Source organism: Rhipicephalus microplus, chromosome 1 (assembly GCF_043290135.1).
Source record: "Rhipicephalus microplus isolate Deutch F79 chromosome 1, USDA_Rmic, whole genome shotgun sequence".
Lineage (NCBI taxonomy): Eukaryota > Metazoa > Arthropoda > Arachnida > Ixodida > Ixodidae > Rhipicephalus > Rhipicephalus microplus.
Genome location: NC_134700.1, coordinates 160540209 through 160561817, shown reverse-complemented (window position 1 = coordinate 160561817; position 21609 = coordinate 160540209). Strand labels below are relative to the sequence as shown.

Genomic DNA, 21609 nt, shown 5'->3' with positions numbered 1-21609 from the left:
CACCAGTTGTGGATTATGTCGAGTGCTTCTTGCAATGATTGTTCTTGACAGCTGATTTCCGGTTTCACTGTCCAAAGAGTGATGTCGTCTGCATACATATTATATTTTGCGCGGTGTATTACCGCCAGCTTCTATGACAGTGGGAGGAGGGCTACGCTAAAAAAACTGGTGCGAGCACAGATCCTTGTGGGACACCTCTACTGGAAGCAAACTTTCCAACTGGATGACCAGGTAGGCGAATGGAGAAGCTGCGATCGTGAAGAAAGGCTTTAACGAACGCGCACACTCTACTGGGAAATTTGAGCCAGTGGAGAATTTCCGCAATAGCATCATGACTCACATTATCGTATGTTTTACAGTTTTCCATAAACATAATGGTGCGAATCCACCGAGATCGACCTCCAACGAGAACGAAGGCCATCTTCAGTGCTGAGATGTGGACGGAATCGAATTTGGCCAGGATGATACCAGGAGTATCTCATGAGCCACCAGGTGATGCGCGGCTACTACTCAGTGAGAAATTCTTTAAAGCCTCCTAAAGGTCCACTGAAACGACAGTTTTGGTCGGCATTCTAAAATTGTCTGTTCCGATGGAGCCACGTAATCAAGGTGGGCACAAGGCGGCTGCTAACGACAACGTATCTGCGTGCTAGAGCGGAGAGCAGCAAATAACATGTACAATGTCGTGGCCTCAGCAGTGTTGGGACAAAATCAAAATGTCTAGTAACGGGCGAAGCCTGTGCGCCGTGACGTCACCACAAGTGCCTCAGTATGTTCACGGCGCCTACCACTATTTGCTAAACACGGAATAGGCATATACGCTCCTCCAAACAATGCACGCGCTGGTTAGCATTGTTGTGGGCTCGAGCACTTTCACTTCGAGGAAGGGCTCTCAGAAGCCACGGACAGAAGAAGAAGAAAATGTCGACGCTACGCTTTGGCATGCCGAGAAGAGTTTGGCACGCGAACCGTATGCGACAGTGAGGTTGAGTTCGCGTATTTGAAAGCTTTTTCACTGCTGTGATCGGCCAACAAACTTCTGCCCGGCTGGTGTTCCCTTGTTCCTCAATTCGTGCCACCTAGTCACGGTGGTCACCCTCTTCAAACGTCAACAGGAACGGACGATATCCCGGAGGAAAGGACCAGACGAAGTTTCGCACGCGGTGCTCTCGAAAGAAGCGGCTTTCTTCCATCGGCCAGTGTACTCACTGCACGACCCTCCTGCGCCTACTGCCCGCGGGGCGCCGACGACACATGGGTCTGATCCATTCGCTGCCGGCGAACGTGGCCGACGCTCGAGAGAGGTGGCAGCAGCGTCTGCGCCGCTGGCATGCCAGCGAACGCTGTTCCGACGAAGAAGAAAACGGGGGAGGCCTGAGCGAAGTGGTCGTCATCGGAGGCGGCGACACGGGCGAGCCGCCAGGCGGAAAAGCAGCCTCGATGCAGAATCGGAAAGCGAACGCGGCGGGCGACCGCGACACGTCGCCCCGCAGGTACCTACCCGAGGTGGACACGGACGACGCGGTGAAGATCTGGTGCAGCCGCAGTCAGCCCAGCCAGGTACGTGTGGCCGTTAGCTAGGGTGCACATTGAGAATCGGGTGCGTTCAGTCAATAGACCCTCCTGCAAATGATCCGACGAGACGGCATTTCATTTTCGTTGAAAGGCGGTGGACATGGGAGAAGCATGGAGAGCACAAATGGTGTCTGTAATGCACCGACTTTTCTCAGGGATCGCCCACCTTCTTCTAACATCAATCCCTACCAACAAGCTCTGCTATGTGTCGTTTAATGCTTCATATTGTTCTTTTTTAGCTATATCGTTCAGAAACTTTACTTCGGTCATAAAGACCCCCGTAAGATATTGTGGTAGAATTAGTGGTGGATGTGTGTTGAATGTCTGTGGGTTTTTTTGTAATGTGATTGATTGATATGTGGGGTTTAACGTCCCAAAACCACCATATGATTATGAGAGACGCCGTAGTGGAGAGCTTCGGAGATTTCGACCACCTGGGGTTCTTTAACGTGCACCCAAATCTGAGCACACGGGCCTACAACATTTCCGCCTCCATCGGAAATGCAGCCGCCGCAGCCGGGATTCGAACCCGCGACATGTGGGTCAGTAGCCGAGTACCTTAGCCACTAGACCACCACGGCGGGGCATTTTTTAATGTGAAGCGGGGGTGGTTTTATAGGGTGATTTCATGAATTTCTGAGCGCAGATGTTCGTGTTCCGCCAGGTGTAGATGTTGCAAGCACCACATTGCTATATTTTAGTTGTCTTCCTTCATCGAAACTATGCTGAACAGGTTGGAAGCGTAGTCATCTTTTTTACAAAAATCTAAATAATAGTGTGTTATATGATAGCTATCATGCTTATACCTGCAACTTTCCAAGTGGGCAACCATATCCGATGACATGTTTTCCAACGACACAGTGACTGATTGAGCAACAACTCGTGCCTTCCAATTATTTTAGGGCGAAAATATTGTCTCATGCTCACACCCGTCCATCCGTCTATCCATGCGTTGACGCGGCGCCCGGTGGCCGCTGGGGTGCGCCAATAGACATTGGTCGCGTCGGACTGTACAGCCGTGGTACAGTGTTCGTGCTTTGCTTGCGTAGCGTGACTTTTCTTAGCGTGTCCAGACATGCAAGAAGCAAAATGCGCGCATCGCAGTACATTCTGACCGACCCCAGGCCTTCTACAAACAAACGTTAGAATTTACGAAGTGTTCCCCACCCGTTTCAGCTGTATCCGCCCGATAGCTGTGGCGTGCTTTCCGGTTAGCATGTCGCGGCGAGTTCTGGCGGGCATAAGCTTAGGCTAAATGCAGTAGTCGGCACGTTCGTCCAACACCTTATTGTGGAAATTGACACGGAGGGGCTGATTCATATTTGAAGCAATTCTTTGAGACGTTAATATAAATCACTAAACCACGCGACCTTTTCTTACGCTGTATAGTACCGCTTGTTTTCTAATCAACAAAGTCACGTTTGGTCTTTTAAAGTCGATAGTCTTTCTTGGGGGCCTTCGACGCAAAAAATATTGGTCTGCCTGTCTGTCCATTTGTCTGTTTGTCCACCCTGAATAGTACCGGACACTTCAAACAGCACCAAAGGATACCCCAAACGGCCGACCTCATCCGCAGCGCCCACCAATGTTGCTCAAGATTCAGCGTTCATACTTGTGTGATTGTCAATGAAAAAGCAATTATCGCGCATATCTGAGGCACCATAGCAACACGTATATATTCTGTATGTGCGTCTTTTACTAGAAGAGGCTTACATAAGTTATTCTAAAGACTGTAGCGTTTAACACGCGGCGCTGACCATGCAACGCTTGCACGAAAAAGGAAGTGTTTCCAACGCTTTACTAAAGACGACACGGTGGTGGCACCTATTCATCGCTTTGCGTTCTACACCTTATCACCTTTGAGACGGGTGTGCGCGCCCGTCTCAGAGCCACGCGTTTCGTTTTCCAAGATGACTGCCAGATAGCGCCCATGTCTCACGTGTGATGTCACATGGTGCGCTCGTTCGCCTCCGTTACACGCTCACGCTCGAGACACTCCATTTCAGGAGTAAAACTTCTTAGGCTCTCACAATGCCCATTCACGCGGTTGTCGCAGCGTCTCGTCGTACCAAAACACAGGGGTTACAATTATTGTACGTAGTGCGTTCATATCGCACATATAGGCTTAAGATATACCGTTCTCTGTGCGTGAATCTGTCCATCCGTCCATCAATCCTGCATCTGTTCGTGCATTCATTTGACTCTCCGTCCGTTATGAACCGTAGAACCTAGCTTCAATCGATCATCAGCGATCACTTCATGGATTTGCAGTAGTATTTAAAGTTTTGTTGTGCTACTTTATGAATTTTGTGCCTGCTCTTTGTTGCGACGTCATCGTTTGTGTCCTCTTGCGGTGAATTTTGGACGAGTTCTTGGATTGCATGACTCATAGTGTCTATACGTAATCATCCCATGGAAATGATCCACTCTAGCAACTCGCTCAGGCTACCCGACTGTGTCCAAAGTGACCACGCAGCGAGTCTTAAATGGTGGCGATGGTTGAAAATAGTCCGTTTATTAGGGCCACAACCCTATACGCTTCATCACGCGCGAAAAGTTGGCATCAGGACGAACGACGAAAGGAGTCGCGTGATTAGATGAAGTCGTCGTTACGTCATCATGACGTTGCAGATCACCAGGTTTTGCGGCGCCATCATAGCGTCATCGCATGCCATGACTCTTGGTTGAAGGTGGTGCGATCTCTGAAGAAGTGCGACGCTCCCTGCAATGTTCAAAACGTCAGGAGGGTTGCGGAGTGATCAATACAATCGAATAAGAAAAAAAAGCAAGAACAAGAACAAGAGTGCGAACAAGAGTGCGATTTCGCCGTCGAACCGTCTTAGCGAACACATAACGGTTATCTGCTCGCTGACCCCATTTTACCTTCGTGCAAATTTAGAATATAAAGCCTAGTAACCAATCCATGACGCAACAGCTCATGTTTTCCGTACACAAGCATATACGTTTTACGGTGCTACTTTTACTATTCGAACAGGCAGGAACAGAACCAGTCACGAGTCACGTGACTAGTGCTTGACCACCCGCTCAAGAGCCATTTATATATTTTCCCAGACGCGTTTTATGTCCCGCGGTCTCGGTCAATCGAAGGTTTAAATGCGCCGTTAGCGTTGTCTTGCTCGAGCGCTACACGCAATCGGCCGTTCTTAAAAAAGCCGTCTTCGTGTATCGGCTATTCTTTAGTAAGGAAGTAAAAAAAAAGGCAGATCTCACGTACAGTGGGAATCGATGGTATGCGAAGCACGAATGAAGAAGGTTGATATTCCACTTTCAAATCACCAACACGTTAAGAGGTGGAGGTTAATTATGCCGTACACGACTTCCGTGTCATGTTATCATGTTTGGATGTGTTGTTTACCTTCGTCATCCATTCAGGTTACGTGATGGCAAATTTACTATATGTGGAGCGAGCAGGCTATGAGCGTGGTATAATGTCATGTTCTTACATAACACACGTCTCATGATTATTATGTTTGCACATGTCATATACCTTCGTCATCCATTGACGTCACGTAACACCAAATTCAGTACATGTGGAGCTAGCGAAACTGCCTCGAGTGCATCATGAAGGGCCCAATATACTCCAACGTAACGTTGACGTGCGCACCCGCTGGGAACAGTGACACTACGTTAGAAAAACGCGGGCACTCTATAGTCTGATGTCAAGCGCGACCGGCGCGACCAGCGTTCTTCGTCGCGGCCCGATGGCAACCGGCGTGAAATGCGACATGCTGCGTTTGGCGCCCATGTGTTACCCAGACATCACTGCGTCTGCCTCTTTTCAACGGATGGACACTGGACGCGCTGGAACGCGCGTGGGTCAAAGCAACCCAGCGTGCGCCTACGAGTATATGGCAGGACTGGCGCCTGGCGTGTCAACGCCGGCGGGCACGCGCACTGCGTCATGTCGAAGTGTAATGGCGCCTGCACTGTGGCATGTAGTCATTTCTCACAGGACACGCATCTCATGATTATCATGTTTGCACCAGTCACGTATACCTTCGTCATCCATTGGCGTCACGTAATACCAAATTGGCATATGTGAAGCGAGCGAAACGACTGCGAGCGCATCATGAGTGTGGCATGCAGTCATGTTGTTACATGACATGTATGCCATGATTTTCATGTTAGGGTCTGTCGCTTGTGTTCGCCATGCAATCATGCCATACTATAGCAGTTTTGCATCACGTCATGTGAACGTAACCACTGCAAGAGCAGCAAGACAACGAATCGTAAATCATGACATTCAGGACATAGAAGTCATGATTTTCATGTTATGACTAGTCAAATATGCTTGTCATATAGTCATGCAACAACATACCAAGTTTGCTATTGATACCAGTATCTAAATGGTCTGGACCTGCAGCTAAAAGCCATAGCCGGCTAGATAGATAGATAGATAGATAGATAGATAGATAGATAGATAGATAGATAGATAGATAGATAGATAGATAGATAGATAGATAGATAGATAGATAGATAGATAGATAGATAGATAGATAGATAGATACGCTCAAGCTCGCCGAAGTTTGCTAAGAAATGCTTCGCATTTAAAATATTATCTTGGATTTACGTCCCAAGACCAAGATATGATGAGAGATGACGTAGTGGAGGGCCCCGGAAAGTTTGGCCCTCTAGTGTTCCTCAAGGAGCACTCACATCGCACAGTACACAGCCATCTATCTATCTTTTCGCTTCCATCGAAATCCGACCGCCGTAACCGGGGTCAAACCCGTGACCTTCGGGTCAGCAGCTGAGCGCCAAAGCTCCACAGAGGTGCACTAGTGTACTGAAGTAGTAACGAGAAGTAATTTGACAGCATAACTAATTACTTTTCTAACTTTTAAGTTATATTTCATTACAATAGAAAAGGACCAAAGCGATTCTTGGCCTCGACCTCGAGTTCGCGTTCGATGCAATAACGCACTCGACGATACTACACCGAATATCACGAAAAAGCGTTGGTTTACGCGCGTACAACAAAAAATTTCATGAACAAGCGAGCCATGCTGGTGGCAGGAGACATACAGCTAGAAGAGCAGACGCTGGGTAGCACCGGCACCCCGCAATGCTCGGTCACCTCGCCCACACTCTTTAACCCGGCCATGGTCGGGCTCGCGAAAAAAACTGCAATAACTGAAAGAAGTCTGGCACACAATACAGGCTGACGAAATTTCTATCTGGGTGCGCCGAGGCAACGACGGCAACATAGAAACGGCGCTACAACAAGCAATCGACACAGTATAGGAATGAACAGTACTACGATGCTCGCCGTTAAAGTCCGAATTCCTGCTCTACCGCCCCACGCAAAGAGGTAGACTGCTCGGGGCTAGAGGTATGGCGGCGACGAGATGGCGAGATTCCAAAGACATCAGGTTATGCACGGCAACAAATTAATGATCCCAATAGTAAAAAAAGAGTAGGAGTCTCTCATAATCTTATGGTGGTTTTTGGACGTTAAACCCCATATATCAATCAGTAAAAAGAGTAAAGGTCCTTGGGAAGATAATTGAAGCCAGTGGCATTAATGGCGAAACGATAACTAAAACACAAGACGACCAACGCCTTCAGAGTTCTCGAGAGGGTCACTAGCAGAAGAGGTGGAATGAAAAAAAGTTAGTCTCATACAACCTATACGCTCTTTCGTCATGGGCCACATTGCGTATGTCGTGGCATTCCACAACTGGTGCAAGGCAGAGGAAGCCAAGATCGACATCTGCATACGCAGAAAGCACAAGGTGACATTGGGCCTAGCCGAGTCCACCAGCCCGCACCTGCTGCTTCAACTTGAACTTCACAGCGAGCTAAGCGAAGTCGCCGAGGTGCAGCGCATTTCCCAGCTCGAAAGACTATCGGACCCATCAGCGGAATGCCGGATCACAAAAAGTCTCGGCATCCGTTACCACACCGAACAAAGTCAAAGTCACTGTTGCAGACACGATGAGAAAAACTCTAAGGGTTGAACAGATTCCACAGAACGTTCACGCGGAACGCAACCGGAGCTGAAGAGTGGCCACGGCAAGAGCTCTCCTGCACACTTACGCTGAAGAAATGGGAACGCGTTTCGTTGACTCCGCTGAATACGCATAACGCTTGCGTTTCGCAGTCATGGTCCTCGATTGGAAAGGCCAAACGAGAATATCGGCAAGTATACCATGCGAGCATGCACAACAAGCGGAGGAAGTTGCGATGGTCCTTGCGCTCACGGATCCGGCATGTACGGCTGTCCTCTGCAACTCGAGGCAAGTGGTCAGAAACTTCGCCAAAAGATGGATATTGAAATTAGTTGCCGAATTCCTGCGCAATAGCTAAGTGCGGCGGGAAGTAGAGCTTTAAAACAGAATCCCGCAGTTTCCAGCCCACATGGGAGATGTATCTGAGACCCACCGCAACCTAAAGATGGCACACGCCAAGGCGGGCGAACTCGCAAACCGCGCCGGCGACTGTCCTCTACGGAGAAACACCAAAGACCGTTTGAAGACCCACAATGACATCACCAAAGCTTTCTACCTCGCTCGCTGAACCTTTCCTCCGACCAGCGACAAGCTGAGTAGGACGCCGGCGGCGGCCCTATACGAGAACTACAGACGCACACGTACCCCAGCCCATCAGTGTGTGGCAGACTCGACCCTTACACATATCCGATAACTATATGCAAGGTCTACCGTATTGAGATCGCCACATTTTTCAAATGCTCTGGGATTGTACCAAAAACCCACAAGATGCTAACTCCAGAACACTTCCATCGCGGTGAGCTGCTGCCATGCGCAGCCCCAGCCTCTGCGACCAGCTTTGGGCTGCCATCTAGCAGGCTCGCGAGGTGGTGGTGAGACAACGCCTCGACGTCCACACGCGGCAGACCTAAGGCACGGTTGTCAAAAACTCTGCAGGACTACCAATAAAGTTCTTACTATCCAGCCAATTTCAGTGCGATGCCAGTGCACGTTAAGAAACAAAAGATGGTCCATATTTCCGGAGCTCTGCACTACGGCATTTCTTACACTCGTATTGTGGTTTGGGTGCATAGAAGCCCAGTCATTATTAATGTTATGAAGCTACAATTGAATTACCGTACTAGTTACAGCATGTCGGAACTAATGGAGTGAGTGTGGTATGTTTTCAAAAATAAAGTAATATATACACGTTGACATTACTTGAATAATAGCTCACCATTCATGCAATAACTGATGTGCGTATACGTGCACTTTCAAATGCAAAGCATTTCTTAGGGAATCTCTCTCTCTCTTTATATATATATATATATATATATATATATATATATATATATATATATATATATATATATATATATATATATATATATATATATATATATATATATATATAAGGTAGCCTATGGTGTGTCATAACCACAAGTCATGTGCGTATACACTACCTGTTTTAACGACCTGTGCATGGTATAAGTGTATGCGCCCTCAGTTTTTCCCCCTATATCTCTTCGGGAGTTTGTGATACTGTCCTGAGTTTCTCTCCGTCTTGGACGCACAGCGCTTTTTACTTGGCTCTGAATCAGTGCTAATTTTCGTTCCACATAACTGGGGTGCACGTTTACTCCATGAGACGAGTTCATATTCACTATCGTGTTTCAGGCGACGCCCAGCGCTCCCAGCGGTCCCAGCGCATGGCTAGTGGCCGAGCAGGAGCGCTCTAGCTCCAGCGGCAGCGAGTACGAGCCGGACGATGAGGAGGATGAGGACGAGGAGAACAGCGAGGGCAGCACGGAGACGACGTCCAGCTCGACGTCCACCATCCCGTCGTGTATGCTGCGCCAGTGGAGGCGCATCCGCAAGTGCTACGTCGACAACCCCGACGTCATCGGGGAGATGCACGTCTACAGGTGTGCGCCGTGAGGCACCCTAATTCGAAAACAAAAATGAGAGCAGGGCATCTCGGGCCAGCTAGGTTCTCTTGAACCGCACAAGAAATCTTAGAGACTGTCGTTCGCCTACAAGCTATAGTTTCCTATCCGCTCACAGAAGTCAGCGAGTATAAGTACCCGTGAATCACAGTAACAAATAACGTCAGCCGGAATACTCACATTTCTAACATATGCAACTCTTTGTTCAAGAAACATTGCTTTCTCAAACACACACTAAACATGCGCTTTGTAGTACTAGAGTAACGGCTTATACATATCTAATACTGCCTAATCCCAAATACGCGAGCATTGTCTAAAACTAACATCGATACTCTAAAAATGATGGAGCGTAAAGCTGTCTGATTCATATACTATAAAATATCGTATTTGTGACTCTCCCTCTACCTTAATTACACAGGCATAACATTCAACCACTCCAGTTGCGCAGGAAAACGTAGAGACTAAAATTTGTTTTCGCACAAAAATAATCTTTTAGCTACAAACCAATATCAAAACCGCTCACAGCTCATAGAACACGGCATCGTAATGCTAAAAAACACCTCGTCGGAAAAAAACTAATCGTTTCAAGTATTCCTTCTTTACGTGTACCACATTAGATTGTAAAATTCTGTCTTTGTGACATTTATATAATGCTGATGTTTTAGAACGGGTAACTACTTGGCCTCACCGTCAGTCATTTGCTATAATTGGTAATTCCTTGTTCTCTGATGACCGACTGCTATGAATTGTTATATTTCATTTTTTTCTCGTGTATATGTGTAACTACGCATGACACGCTCTTGTCAACATGGCCTTAATTTGCAGTAGTGTGTTAAAGTTTTACATTTATTTTACTGCTTTGCTACTTTGGTGCGCTCTTTCTTTTCTTGGTGGCCGAAATTTCCGGAGCTCTCTACTACGGCATGCTTCATAATGATATGGTGGTTTTGGGACGTTAAACCCCACGTATCAATCAAATCAATCAACCGTTTCTTTTCTTGTTTGTTTTTGTTTTACGTTATTCGGGCTATTTCTTAGTCAATAGGTATTCTTGACACTTCCTAATGTTTGTTCACGTTTTGAGTTGTCCAATTGCATTTTTTTTATAGATTCGCCCTCCACCTGGGCAAATCGTCGGACCTGCAGTATTGTGTTAATACAAGAGAGAAAGATTATTTGACTCTTGCGTGAATCCTGACTTGTTCGTATATGACTATTTCTAAATAGACACGTTAACTCATCTTTTGAAGAGGCGTGCCTCCACGACCCTCCAAAGAGAGTATTATGATCGCCAAAGAGTTCAGGCATATATTCAAAAAGAGTTACATATGTGGTGAGTCGGTGCTCACAAAAACCAAATCGAAGTGTAGATCACCTGGAGGCAGCTTAGACGGCTGCGGTCTTCACAAATTATTCTCGTTCATTGGCAGCAGGCAATCGCAGCTTTTAGGGGCGAAGCTCCTTAGGGCGTGGGCTGTGCGTCCCCTGTATGTAGCCACCTCTAGTTTAGTTCTTGCAGTGTTCACTAGATGGCGGTACCATCCCCTGTATGTAGCCACCTCTAGTTTAGTTCTTGCAGTGTTCACTAGATGGCGGTACCGTCTACTGTATGTAGCCACCTCTCGTTTAGTTCTTGTAGTGTTTACTAGATGGTGGTACTTGTAGCTGATGATGAAAAGATGCAAGATGTTATAAACAAGAAAGCGGTACTTGTAGTTGATGAAAGACGCGACATCTTATAAAATAGGAATGATGTCACATATGGCGCGTGTCATTGGTTGAAGGCAATCGTTCGATTTAGTGCGGCGACGTACGCTAGGGGGAGCGATGTAATAAAATCGAGTGAGCGAAATGTACAGAGGATTCATGTTTTACCAGGTTTACCTCCGGAGCTTCGCCCACTCATCATCATTCACTTCGTGGATATGGCGGAATTTTTTTGCGATATATTTTGATAGGAGACCGGGACGCTTTCAATGGTATTTGCTTCTTGCATAGCGCGTTTCCGTACTCTCTGAACAATGCAATAGCGGAACTTTCAGTCAGCATCACATACGGAAGAGTTCCGCGACCTGAGTGGACGCTTCATGTGTGACGTCGTTGGTAGAGTGGCTCGTCACTGCCGACTCTGGTTATGGCTGTATAGTGGCGCTGGTAAGACAGTGAGAACTATGAAGCGGCATGGCGTGCGTTGCTGGCCACCCAGTGACACGGGCCAACTAGTGGCACTTACAAAAGAAATACTCTTCAAAGCCGCGCAGAAACGCTCCCTCTTATTCAAATATAGCGGCGGTATGGCATCAAACAAGACTCTTTCGAAGTCACGTGCCTCTTCTCATTCAGGTGATGGTGACCGGAGGTGTGCTAATGCGCGCTTGGGATACGGAAAGACGCAGTTTCGTAATGGTCCAAATCAGTGAAGTCCGCAGTAACGCAAGTTGTATGGAGGACGTGCGCGTTTCGCTGTGGCGAGGCCAACGCATGCACAAAGTATGCTGCGAGGCGTCCGTCTGCCTGTCCATCCATCTGCTAGTCTGTCTGTCCGTCCATGCATCCGTTCGTGCATACGCCTCTGTATATCAGTGGTTATAGTAGCGTTCGGCCGCTGACTCGAAGGTCGTCGGTTCGACTGCGGCCTATGGAGTCAAATCAGTAGGGGCATGAGCACTGTCCTATGTCAGCAGTACACAGGGCCGTGGTCAGAAATTTTTTTCGTGGAAGGGGGGAGGGGTGAACTGCATTGCTTGTATGTTCGTGTGCGCGTTTGCATGTTTGTATATATAAGCAAGCAAAATTGAAAATTTTTGGAGGTAGGGTGATTGAACCCCTCTTCAGGCTACGCTCAAGGGGCACATAGAACAACACCACATGGTGGAATTTTTCGGAGCTCTCCACTACGGCATCTCTCATAATCTGATCGTGGTTCTGGAAAGTAAAACCATAGATTACTATGACCTACAGAGATGCTTAGAGTTAAACAACTTCAATGGTAGCCTGATAATGCTGCGCGTGCACCATACATCTCCGCTTTGTGGAAGTCTGGAAAAATAATTCAATTGAGACAGACCTATTCGCTTGATTGACATCAGATGCTGTACTCTTTCAGTAGAACTTGTTTTGTGACAAAGAGCAAACTGTTTTCAGCAGGGGTAGTACATGTCCGGTGGGTGGTTTGCAGATATCTCTCTCTTTTGGTATCGTGCCTAGTGCATCGTTTTGTACTTTGAATAGGCCGAAACGTTTGCAGGGATCTGCGCACTTTTCTTGTTGAACAATGGCAAGTACTCAACGAGAAATCGACGGCGCTTTGTTACTCTCAAAGTTGAATTTTGTACAAAAATCGTAATGTATAATTAGTATACTCTATTAAAAGTTGTAAACTAATTACTCTGAGCAGTGAATCGCGACTTTAAGATTGTAGGAGGGAATTTCACAAATCCTTTTTTCAGCAAATTTGATGACTTTGAATTCGACCAGGCCTTACAAATGCTATCCCAAAGGCACTTTGTTACAAACACGCAGTTAAAGTAACGGTGCGTTTTGACAATTAGTGCAACGGTGCTGATAGCAGCAGTTCATCAACCAACACACAACGCAGTAGCTACACGTAAGAAAATTATTTCACCGTGCAGGGAAATATGAAAGGAATACTTAGGACAACTGTTTGAGCAATATAAATTTAAGAAAGAGCCCGGCATAAACTTCCAGCTTAAACTGAAACTTACGGCTCTGAAAGGTGAATTAGATTTGCAATTGCTGATGGCCCCTTCGAGTAATTCCGTTAATTGAGTCGATTTCTGCTAGACAACCAGATTTTTTTTAAATTTTCGCTTATGTGAAGAAACTAAATCTGTCAGTGACCATATAATTCAATTAGGTGCATGTTGGCGTGAGCTTGCTCTCCATGTTTTCCAGGGTTAAGTTGGTGTTCGACGCGTTTCGCGAACTGATCTCTGAGGCCACGTATGAAATTAGCGCGGTTGAAATCAACTCTGCTAGGTGCCGCAACGAACCCACCAGCTGAATGAAAAAGCATCTGCACGCTTTCATTGAAATGATTGAATTGCATTTCTTAATTACCCCGAAAAAAATTGCTCATTACCTTAAGTAACTTTGCGCTCCGATATCGCACGTATGTAATGTAACTACCAACTTGAACCAGAAACATCGATTTTGCACGTTTTGTTTTTAATATACACCCATTTTCTGAATATTCGCAAAACCAGAAGCAAGTGTTCACCAGGAGTAAGAGTTCTACCAAAAGGGCTTGAATGAAAACCAAAGGGTCACTCGTAATTGTTGTTCCCACTGATTCACGTGTTTATAATCAGCCAGCGCAGTAGGCGAGGCCTTTTTTTTTCTTTAGATGTACCACTTCTATGAGCTATACATATCAGTGAGCTAATCCACAAAGTGTGAGCAGCAACCATGAGACAACAAAATCTACGAGTCTGCAAAAGAAAGTATCGCTCTAGTGAATAATTTTGCAAGTGCGATGCACGTATACGTGGCTAAACGTGTACCGCCAGCGCTACCTTCGTTCAGTGTTACTCATACCGCATGTACACAATTGAGCTGTCGCAAAAAAAGTCCGATGTTGCAGTGATAAAAGTCGGCAGCTGTTTTGGTAAGCACGAACTTATCGCAGTGACCTGCTACAACCGGTGGGATACAAAATCAAATGAATACTTCAAATAAATTTCAGTGAGAGTAGCTTTGTTTTTTGTCGCGCAATCGTTTTTTTAACGAAAACCGTATCTTTCTGTTCGGCGTCTCGTTCATCATGCCAGCATTTTTCTCTTTTTGCCCTGTAAAATATTGAGTTGACTAGGACTAAAGTTGTTATTGTTTTGTTCGTGACGCATTAGCGTAGCTTCAATTTACAAATTGAGATATACATCAAGTGATTCCGACTTCTTTTACTTGATAGGTCTTCATAATAATGACACCCTGACACAGATTCTTAAGCATCTGCTAGAGTTTTCCTTCTACGGCTTGTCTAAAGTGTCTTATGTAATCTCTATCAAACGTTGATGCACGCGAAGGTTAGGACTAAGAAGTCAATGTATGCCGTCACTTACATAACAAGGAATCGTAAACATAAGGGCAGAGATTAGCTAAATAAATTGTCAAGTGGTAAACCTTCCCTGATCACGTGGTTCTCTGCGTCACTGATGAGTAACGCAGACCAGTAACATTGTTATGTGGAAATAACAGCAGTCAGTCCGCACAATCACAGTACAGATCTTCAATTCTAGTCTGAGGCACATTTCAGGGTATGTCGCACTATGCCCTGTTACCGTCAGCTTCAACCACATAGCAACATGTAAGGAGCCACGTGCAATGAAAAACATGAGCCAAATTACCCGTCGAAGAATACAGGGTAGAAATGACAAACAAATTATAGAAATATGACGGGAAAAGTAGAAAAATGCAGCTTGTTTTATCACGAATAATTATTTTCTCTACCCGATACACTTTCTCCACATATTGTTCCATGAAACTTGTTGTATCATATGCAAGCTCTTCAAATATATCTCTTCAAATATTGACTTGTAAATTAATTGCAAAGCTAGCAATATATAGCACTTTTTTCTGCTTTGCTGTTAGAATAAACAATCGATGACGCCGTTTCGTATGTTTTAAGACACGTTTGCTATTGTGAAGACTTGACAGCGATAACATTAAAGCACTGCGCTTAATGAAGAACTGTCAACCTACAGAGCATTTTCTTCGTGAATCGTTCTTGCCTGTTTATAACGGCAGTCTAACATTGCGAAGATTTTCACAAACTCTCATACGACTCATATTGGTCGTATAGAGTGCCTTAACCACGCGTTAATCGTTTATTTTTTTTGTGTGTGTCGTCAGTCTCCACAGGAATGGGAATAAGTTTCGCTGTAGGCTAAACTTCAGGGAAGTGAAAAATTCGCGAGGCTTGCATCAAGTCACGCAAAGCTTGGAAGAGCGAAGCTGCGTGATTCCGAAGACTAATAGGTTGCTTCTAGGCTGTGCATAGGCCTTAGCTATAGGTGATGCAGGTTTTCTCGAGATTTCCAGGTTGTTGCTATGGGCATGGACTAGGTGATGCAAGGTTGTTTCTACGTCGATCGACCCTAAAGTCACATGACAATTTACGTCAGAGCGAGAGCCTAATGTATGACGACGTCAAAAATGACAATATTATTACTCGCCACCCTGCATGCGTGTCACCATAATGACGGGCTTCAGCCTAACTTCGCATTCGATTCTGCCGGGAGCCTCAGCGCAGAAGGAATGAAATACTAGCAATTTAGTACAGTGGATGTGATACTTTCAAAGGATGTGTTATTGCGAACTACATAGCCTATGTTTGGGTTGGTTTTAGGAAAACAAGGAGCGAAATGAATGAATGAATGAATGAATGAATGACCTAGACATGCCATTCCCGGATACTAAGTCCACACGTGTGCACCTAATATCTGTGAAAAAGCAGCTGGTTGTTAGCGAAATACTTGGTGCGCAAACCACTGCCGATGAAAAAAATAGCATTTTTCTCGTTTGCTTGTAGCACAAAACTACAAGCAAATACGCGCAAATTCTTGACAGAGGAAAACTCAGTTGAGAACAAGTTTTTCCTGGTCCGGGATTTTGTCCTGGTTGTGCAGGCGGTAAACATTTATTACGCTAACAGACAGATCGTATGAGAAACCAGGCCCTAGTGTGTCAGCTCCTTTAACATTACAAGGTGGAGTCTCAAGACCCCAATATAGTCGCGGCCACTGTCCTGGCCCGCCGGACCATGGATTGTGGGGCCGGAAGGTCCTGACAGCCGAACAGGGCCGCCTTGCAGTTCTCTCGGGTCAGATTCGGTTTCGGAGGCAAAGAAGGGCTGAGCTGGCATGTCCATACCATGTGTTAGGTGTCGGCCACCTGCACACAGTGCCAAAGCCTTTCAAGAACAGTCGCTTGATAACAGCCATGGATCCGCATAAACTTTAACTAGACTCCGGTGCTCTCTGATATGTCGCTGTTTTCTTCTTTGGCATGCGTAGGGTGCTGACGTACATGGGCCACCCACACTGGCGCAAAAACAGCTCCGCAGTATCGCCGGCCGGGGACAGCCCGAACTTGACGACGGTGCTGCAGACAACCATGGCGCTGCGGTTGGAGGACCTGCGACTGAAGAAGAGGCAGATGGAGGCTGCCTGGCGCTCCATGCAGAAGAATGCCCAGCCCGTCAGCCGGGTCGTGCTCGAGGCCAAGCGTGCAGCTGTGCAGGAGCTCGAGGTGCGGACATTATTCTCCACGTTCTTCGCCCTGTCTTCCGATGCTCTTAACACGCGTACGTTTTACGAGAACGGCATAGCGCGAGACCGGAGCAACATTGTGTGTTTAACCACCCACTTGTTCATATAACGTAATCAATTGTTTGGTGAAGGTTCTTCTTTGCATGGCTGGTTATATTATTTATTATGTTACCGACGCAGTGTTTGAAAAAGTTACAAGGGGCCTAGTCCAATGCATTAGCCTTACGCGAGTCGAAGGCAAAATTAAACCCATTCTTCAAGGGGTGCTGTCGAGATTGGAGGGGGAGGGCAGTCACTGCAAGCGAGTTCTTCAGGGGGACATGGATCTGGGGATTTATTCGTTGTGTTTGACTATGTTCTTGTGGGGCGAAAAGGGGATTGGGCAGGCAAAAATTTTGGGAAGCTCCAGTCTCCCATGCCTCCCACTGGCACCATCCCTGGCTCCCGCCCTCCCCGAAAGCTTTCTGCGCCTCACTTGGTGGGGCATTGCCTCCATGACCACTTCCTCCCACCCTTGGGCATGCGATCGTTTCGTGTGATGACGTCATCATGGGCCATCATGCAGTGGCATCATGCAGTCATGTCATGATGACGTGAAAACATTTTAGATGTGTTTCGGTATGGTGACGTCACCATACCATAATCTCTGCATCACCGACGGTCACCTTTCGCGTTCAGTGTGGCATCTAAGGCTCTTGGTCTAAAATGTTCGCCTTTAAGTGGCACCCAAGCGGTGAAATTCAATATGAATGTAGTGAGTTAATGTGATTTACTACACGCCATTATTACACGCCAGCTTGTAGCCAAGAGCCGTCAGCGGTCACTGACGGCTCTAGGCTACAAGCTCCAATTGTAATGTTAGCCTCAATGGTAAATAAAGTAAAGAAAATCCACCACATGCCACGTGAGGTGATTAGCGATTATAAGGTGCTGCGCTGCTATCTGCAGGTCACGTGTTTGATTCCATGGCATGACGGCCGCATTTCTAAGATAGTATATGTGTGGCTCGCAAGCTCAACACATGTCAATAATTATTGACATGTGTTCATTATTTATAGCCTAAGAATAATCGGATTGAGTGGTGTAGATATAAGTGACAATAGGAGGAGAGTGGCTTCCTGTATTATATTAGTTCGTACTCAGAAAGTTGTAAGCTTTGTTGACTTCTTCACGACTTCTATCGTGCGTGTGATATTCCATAAACTATTTATTTACATATATTGGGACGTAATACTGTGTACAAACAACGTGTTCACGCTTCTCACCCAAGGTTTACCACACTTTCAGGGATATGGTAGGCGTTCCGTTCATAACAGGCGGTAGCTCTTGCGTCATGAAGTCCATCTCACGGTAGACGGAGAGCCAGGCGCACCAGTTCTCCCTTTGTAAAGAGGCCGATACCACTGGCATTGAAAAACATCAGTATAATTCAGGGGCTAACGGATGGTCCTGTATTCTATGGGGCTATAAAAAATTTACAATTTTCGTTACTATGCATGCCGCACAAATGTAGAGTGGTGACCTTATTGGAAAAATTTGAAGAAAAAATGTCGACTTTTGGCAACTTTTTGCTCGCAATGCGGTGACATTGACCGGAAAGTCAGTGGTAACTTCACTCGCATCCGTATGTAGACCCAAAATATACACTAAAATGTAGACGGCGTAGCTGGTGCCGTGGTGTGCGCTCAGTTGGCTCTGTACGGTGGCGTTGCTGTTGAATCGCATATAAAATAGAGAGAAACTGGACGTGGCGTGACGCCGAGATGGCTTAGCACGTCTCGTCTTCTCCAGTTTCTCGGCAGATGAGGCGAGACACTCTGCGGCGACTGTAAGCGGCTGACGTAGGCGCAGTGCGTGAACCACAAAGTATTCTTTGTGCAACGTATTTTGCAGAAGGAGCTGTTGTCGCTGCACCGGGCCAGCACGAAAATGGGAGCCCGTAAATCTCGGCGTGCCAGGGGTGAAAAAACGGCTGCTGCGGAGCATGCCCAAGACCAGTGAACGGGGAACTGCTGCCTTTTTAAACGTTTTTTTTTTGCAGCGTCACCATTTCATTTTTTAATCGCTTGTGGAGCATGGATCTCCACACCGGACATTTTCAGGGTGCCATCTGTAATAAAATGGCGGGTGACTGTCTCTTTCAAAAACCTAACGGTTAGTGTTGCTTTTTTCATGTCGCCTTGTCGACTTCGGAAACCACATTTTGCCGTATACCGAACCACGTGAATAAGCCTACACCCACTGAAGCACAAATGCGTTACAAGTTCGTAGACTACACATAGTGATAACTACAGTAACGTAGAGCGTAAAAACTGTGAGACACATGACAAAAGAAGGAACAAATCGGAGCTCTAACTTCCCGCAAAACTTATTTGAGAAAGCGTATATATATGAATTCACGAAATGCAAAAAAAGTTTTCAAATTCTAAATTTCTATGCGCGAAAACCTGCAATATTAGGGAGGGTAATTTTTTTTACAAGGAGAAGGCAAAAAATTGGCCCCGAATCTGCATAATGCACTGCAAATGTTGTCGAAAGACGATAGTTTAGCGTCTGGAGAGAGTGAACAAAACGTTTATTTGATTTTTCTGCGCAAGAAAATCGGTGAATGGTATTCTGGTGGCGCTGCGTTAGAGTGTCTCAAGCGTGTAGTGGAGGCGAACGAGCGCATCGAGGCACGTTAGACACGAGCGCCATCTGTCTGAAAACGAAGGCGTGCGCGCCCGCGCAACAACATGCGCGCCTGTCTCGGTGGCGATACGGTGTAGAACGCAAAGCGACAGGCAGGTGCCACCACCGTGCCGTCTTAGCAAAGCGTTGCACAATAATTGTTTTTTAATTGACAATCACACCACATTGAACGCTGAATCTTGAGCAATATTGGTGGGCGCGGTGGATGGGGTCAGCCGTTTGGTGCCGTTTGAGGTATCGTGAAGGGCGGACAAACAGACAAATGCACAGACAGACAAACAGACAGACAGACAGACCAAAAATTTTCCGTCGAAGGTCCCCAAGAAAGACTATCATCTTTAACTATCCTCTTTAAAAATATTATTTAGACAATCCGGGGGCCTCGGTGGTGTGATTTTCACTGTTAGGTGTCATTCAGGAGCCCCGTGGCCCTGGCGATGTCCTCGGTGTGTCGAATTGCCCGGAGCTGTTCGTCGGGGTGTGAGCTGAGCAGCACGGTCTCCTACGTCAATACAATTGTGTGATCCTGGCTGACCGCGTTTTAACAGGCCCACAGGATGTGCGGATGTGAGGTCGGTTCGTCTTTTTCTAACACAATTCGCACTTGTCGGCGTAATGACATCGCTCAGAAACGGCGAAAGTTTATTTCAAGATATCAACCTCCCCTACGCAAATTTTTCGCAAAACTTCGTGTAGCTTCACAGCCTTTGGATAGACCGTATACATATAGCTGCATATCCTTTGTTCCGCTGAATATAACGTAAGCAGCGCTAACTTACACACAGACAAGGATGTCTCCTCGTGTGATATTTCCTTGTCTGTTTGTAAATCATTTTTGTTTTTGTTTTTTTGAACACAACTTATGACCTTGCATGTGCCACAGAAGGCCGACTGAAAGGAACCGCGAATAGCGGCGACACGAGCGTGTCAGCGCGGCCTTTTTACTCGACGACTCATTCGGGCATTAATTTACCCTCTCATTTGCCCCCTCTTCCTCCTATCACTCTCGGTCACACATACGCACGTACGCACATACGTACGCACGCTAGATTCGGTGGGATGTTAAAGGTTTTACATGCGGAGCATGTTATACTAGGGGCTAGTCATGCGCCGCCGCCGTCCGCAGCCTCCTCTTCTCCTCCAGCGGCCGTCTGTGCATCCCTTCCTCCTCTCAACACAGCGTGCACTGCGCTTGCTTCTCCCCTCCGCGCGCGGCGCGACCTTTAGTTTTACGTGCGCCAGCTGTATGCTAACGCGCGCATGCGCAGGCTGGGGCCGGCGCTCGCTATAAATAAACGATTGTTGGGGCGCGCTCGCGTGGTCTACGTCGTGCGAGACCCCGTACTCCGCAGAGTTGACGTGCTTTGCTTCACCGAGACGTAGAACACCACCGATGACGTCAACGTTGCGGGATACGCTCAGGCCGCGTGCACGCGCGGGTTCCACTGACCTGAGGGCGGCGTGGGAATTTACGTCAAGCGTGACGACGTCGACTCCGTCGAAGACCTCCAACTGCGGCGCGGCGCTGAAGAACGCGCCAACGGCGAGCACTGCGTCGCTAGCGTCTGCGGAGTCGACATCATGACGATGTACCTCGCGCTCAACCTATCGCGTGCCACCATGAAGAAGTACGTCGACGAAGCCGTGGAAGAATACCTGAAACAACGACCGCAACGACGACCCTTCGTGATAGTTTGCGACTTCAACGTCGACGTCATCAAGGACGATTGGGTGGTCGACTACATGGAGTCGCAGCACTCGCTGAAACGAGCAACGCACGACGGCAAACATCATCCGACCATGGTTCGCTGGACAAACATCGACCACGTCTTTGCGAATTTCGACCTTCGACCGCTGCAACCAGACCCACTCACCCTTCACTTTACGGACCATAAAGCCGTCTTGCTCAAAATACCCAAAGCGTTTCATAAATAAACATCCTCTTTCGCAGCATACGTGCGTGCATGTTCACTCGTGTTCACTCGTGTTCACTCTTACACGCACGCATGTCGCAAATTACGAAGCACATTTATCGCAGTTCAACATATATGCTCCGCATCCTAACCAGTGTTCCTACTCGGGAAACGGTGGTCATTTTTTTACTGTTCCTGGTTCTGCACAGGGAAACCAAACTTAATCACAGTGAAATCATGGTGA

General features: G+C 46.9%; 1 protein-coding gene across 1 annotated transcript; it reads left to right on the top strand.

Moving 5' to 3' along the window:
- Positions 1 to 1254: 1254 nt before the first annotated feature.
- On the top strand, positions 1255 to 18762 carry LOC142765903 (uncharacterized). The gene is made up of 4 exons (XM_075867708.1): positions 1255 to 1560; positions 9204 to 9451; positions 16507 to 16741; positions 18655 to 18762. The coding sequence occupies exons 1-4, from the start codon at positions 1255 to 1257 to the stop codon at positions 18760 to 18762; spliced, it is 897 nt and encodes a 298-aa protein (XP_075723823.1).
- The last annotated feature ends 2847 nt before the right edge of the window (positions 18763 to 21609 follow it).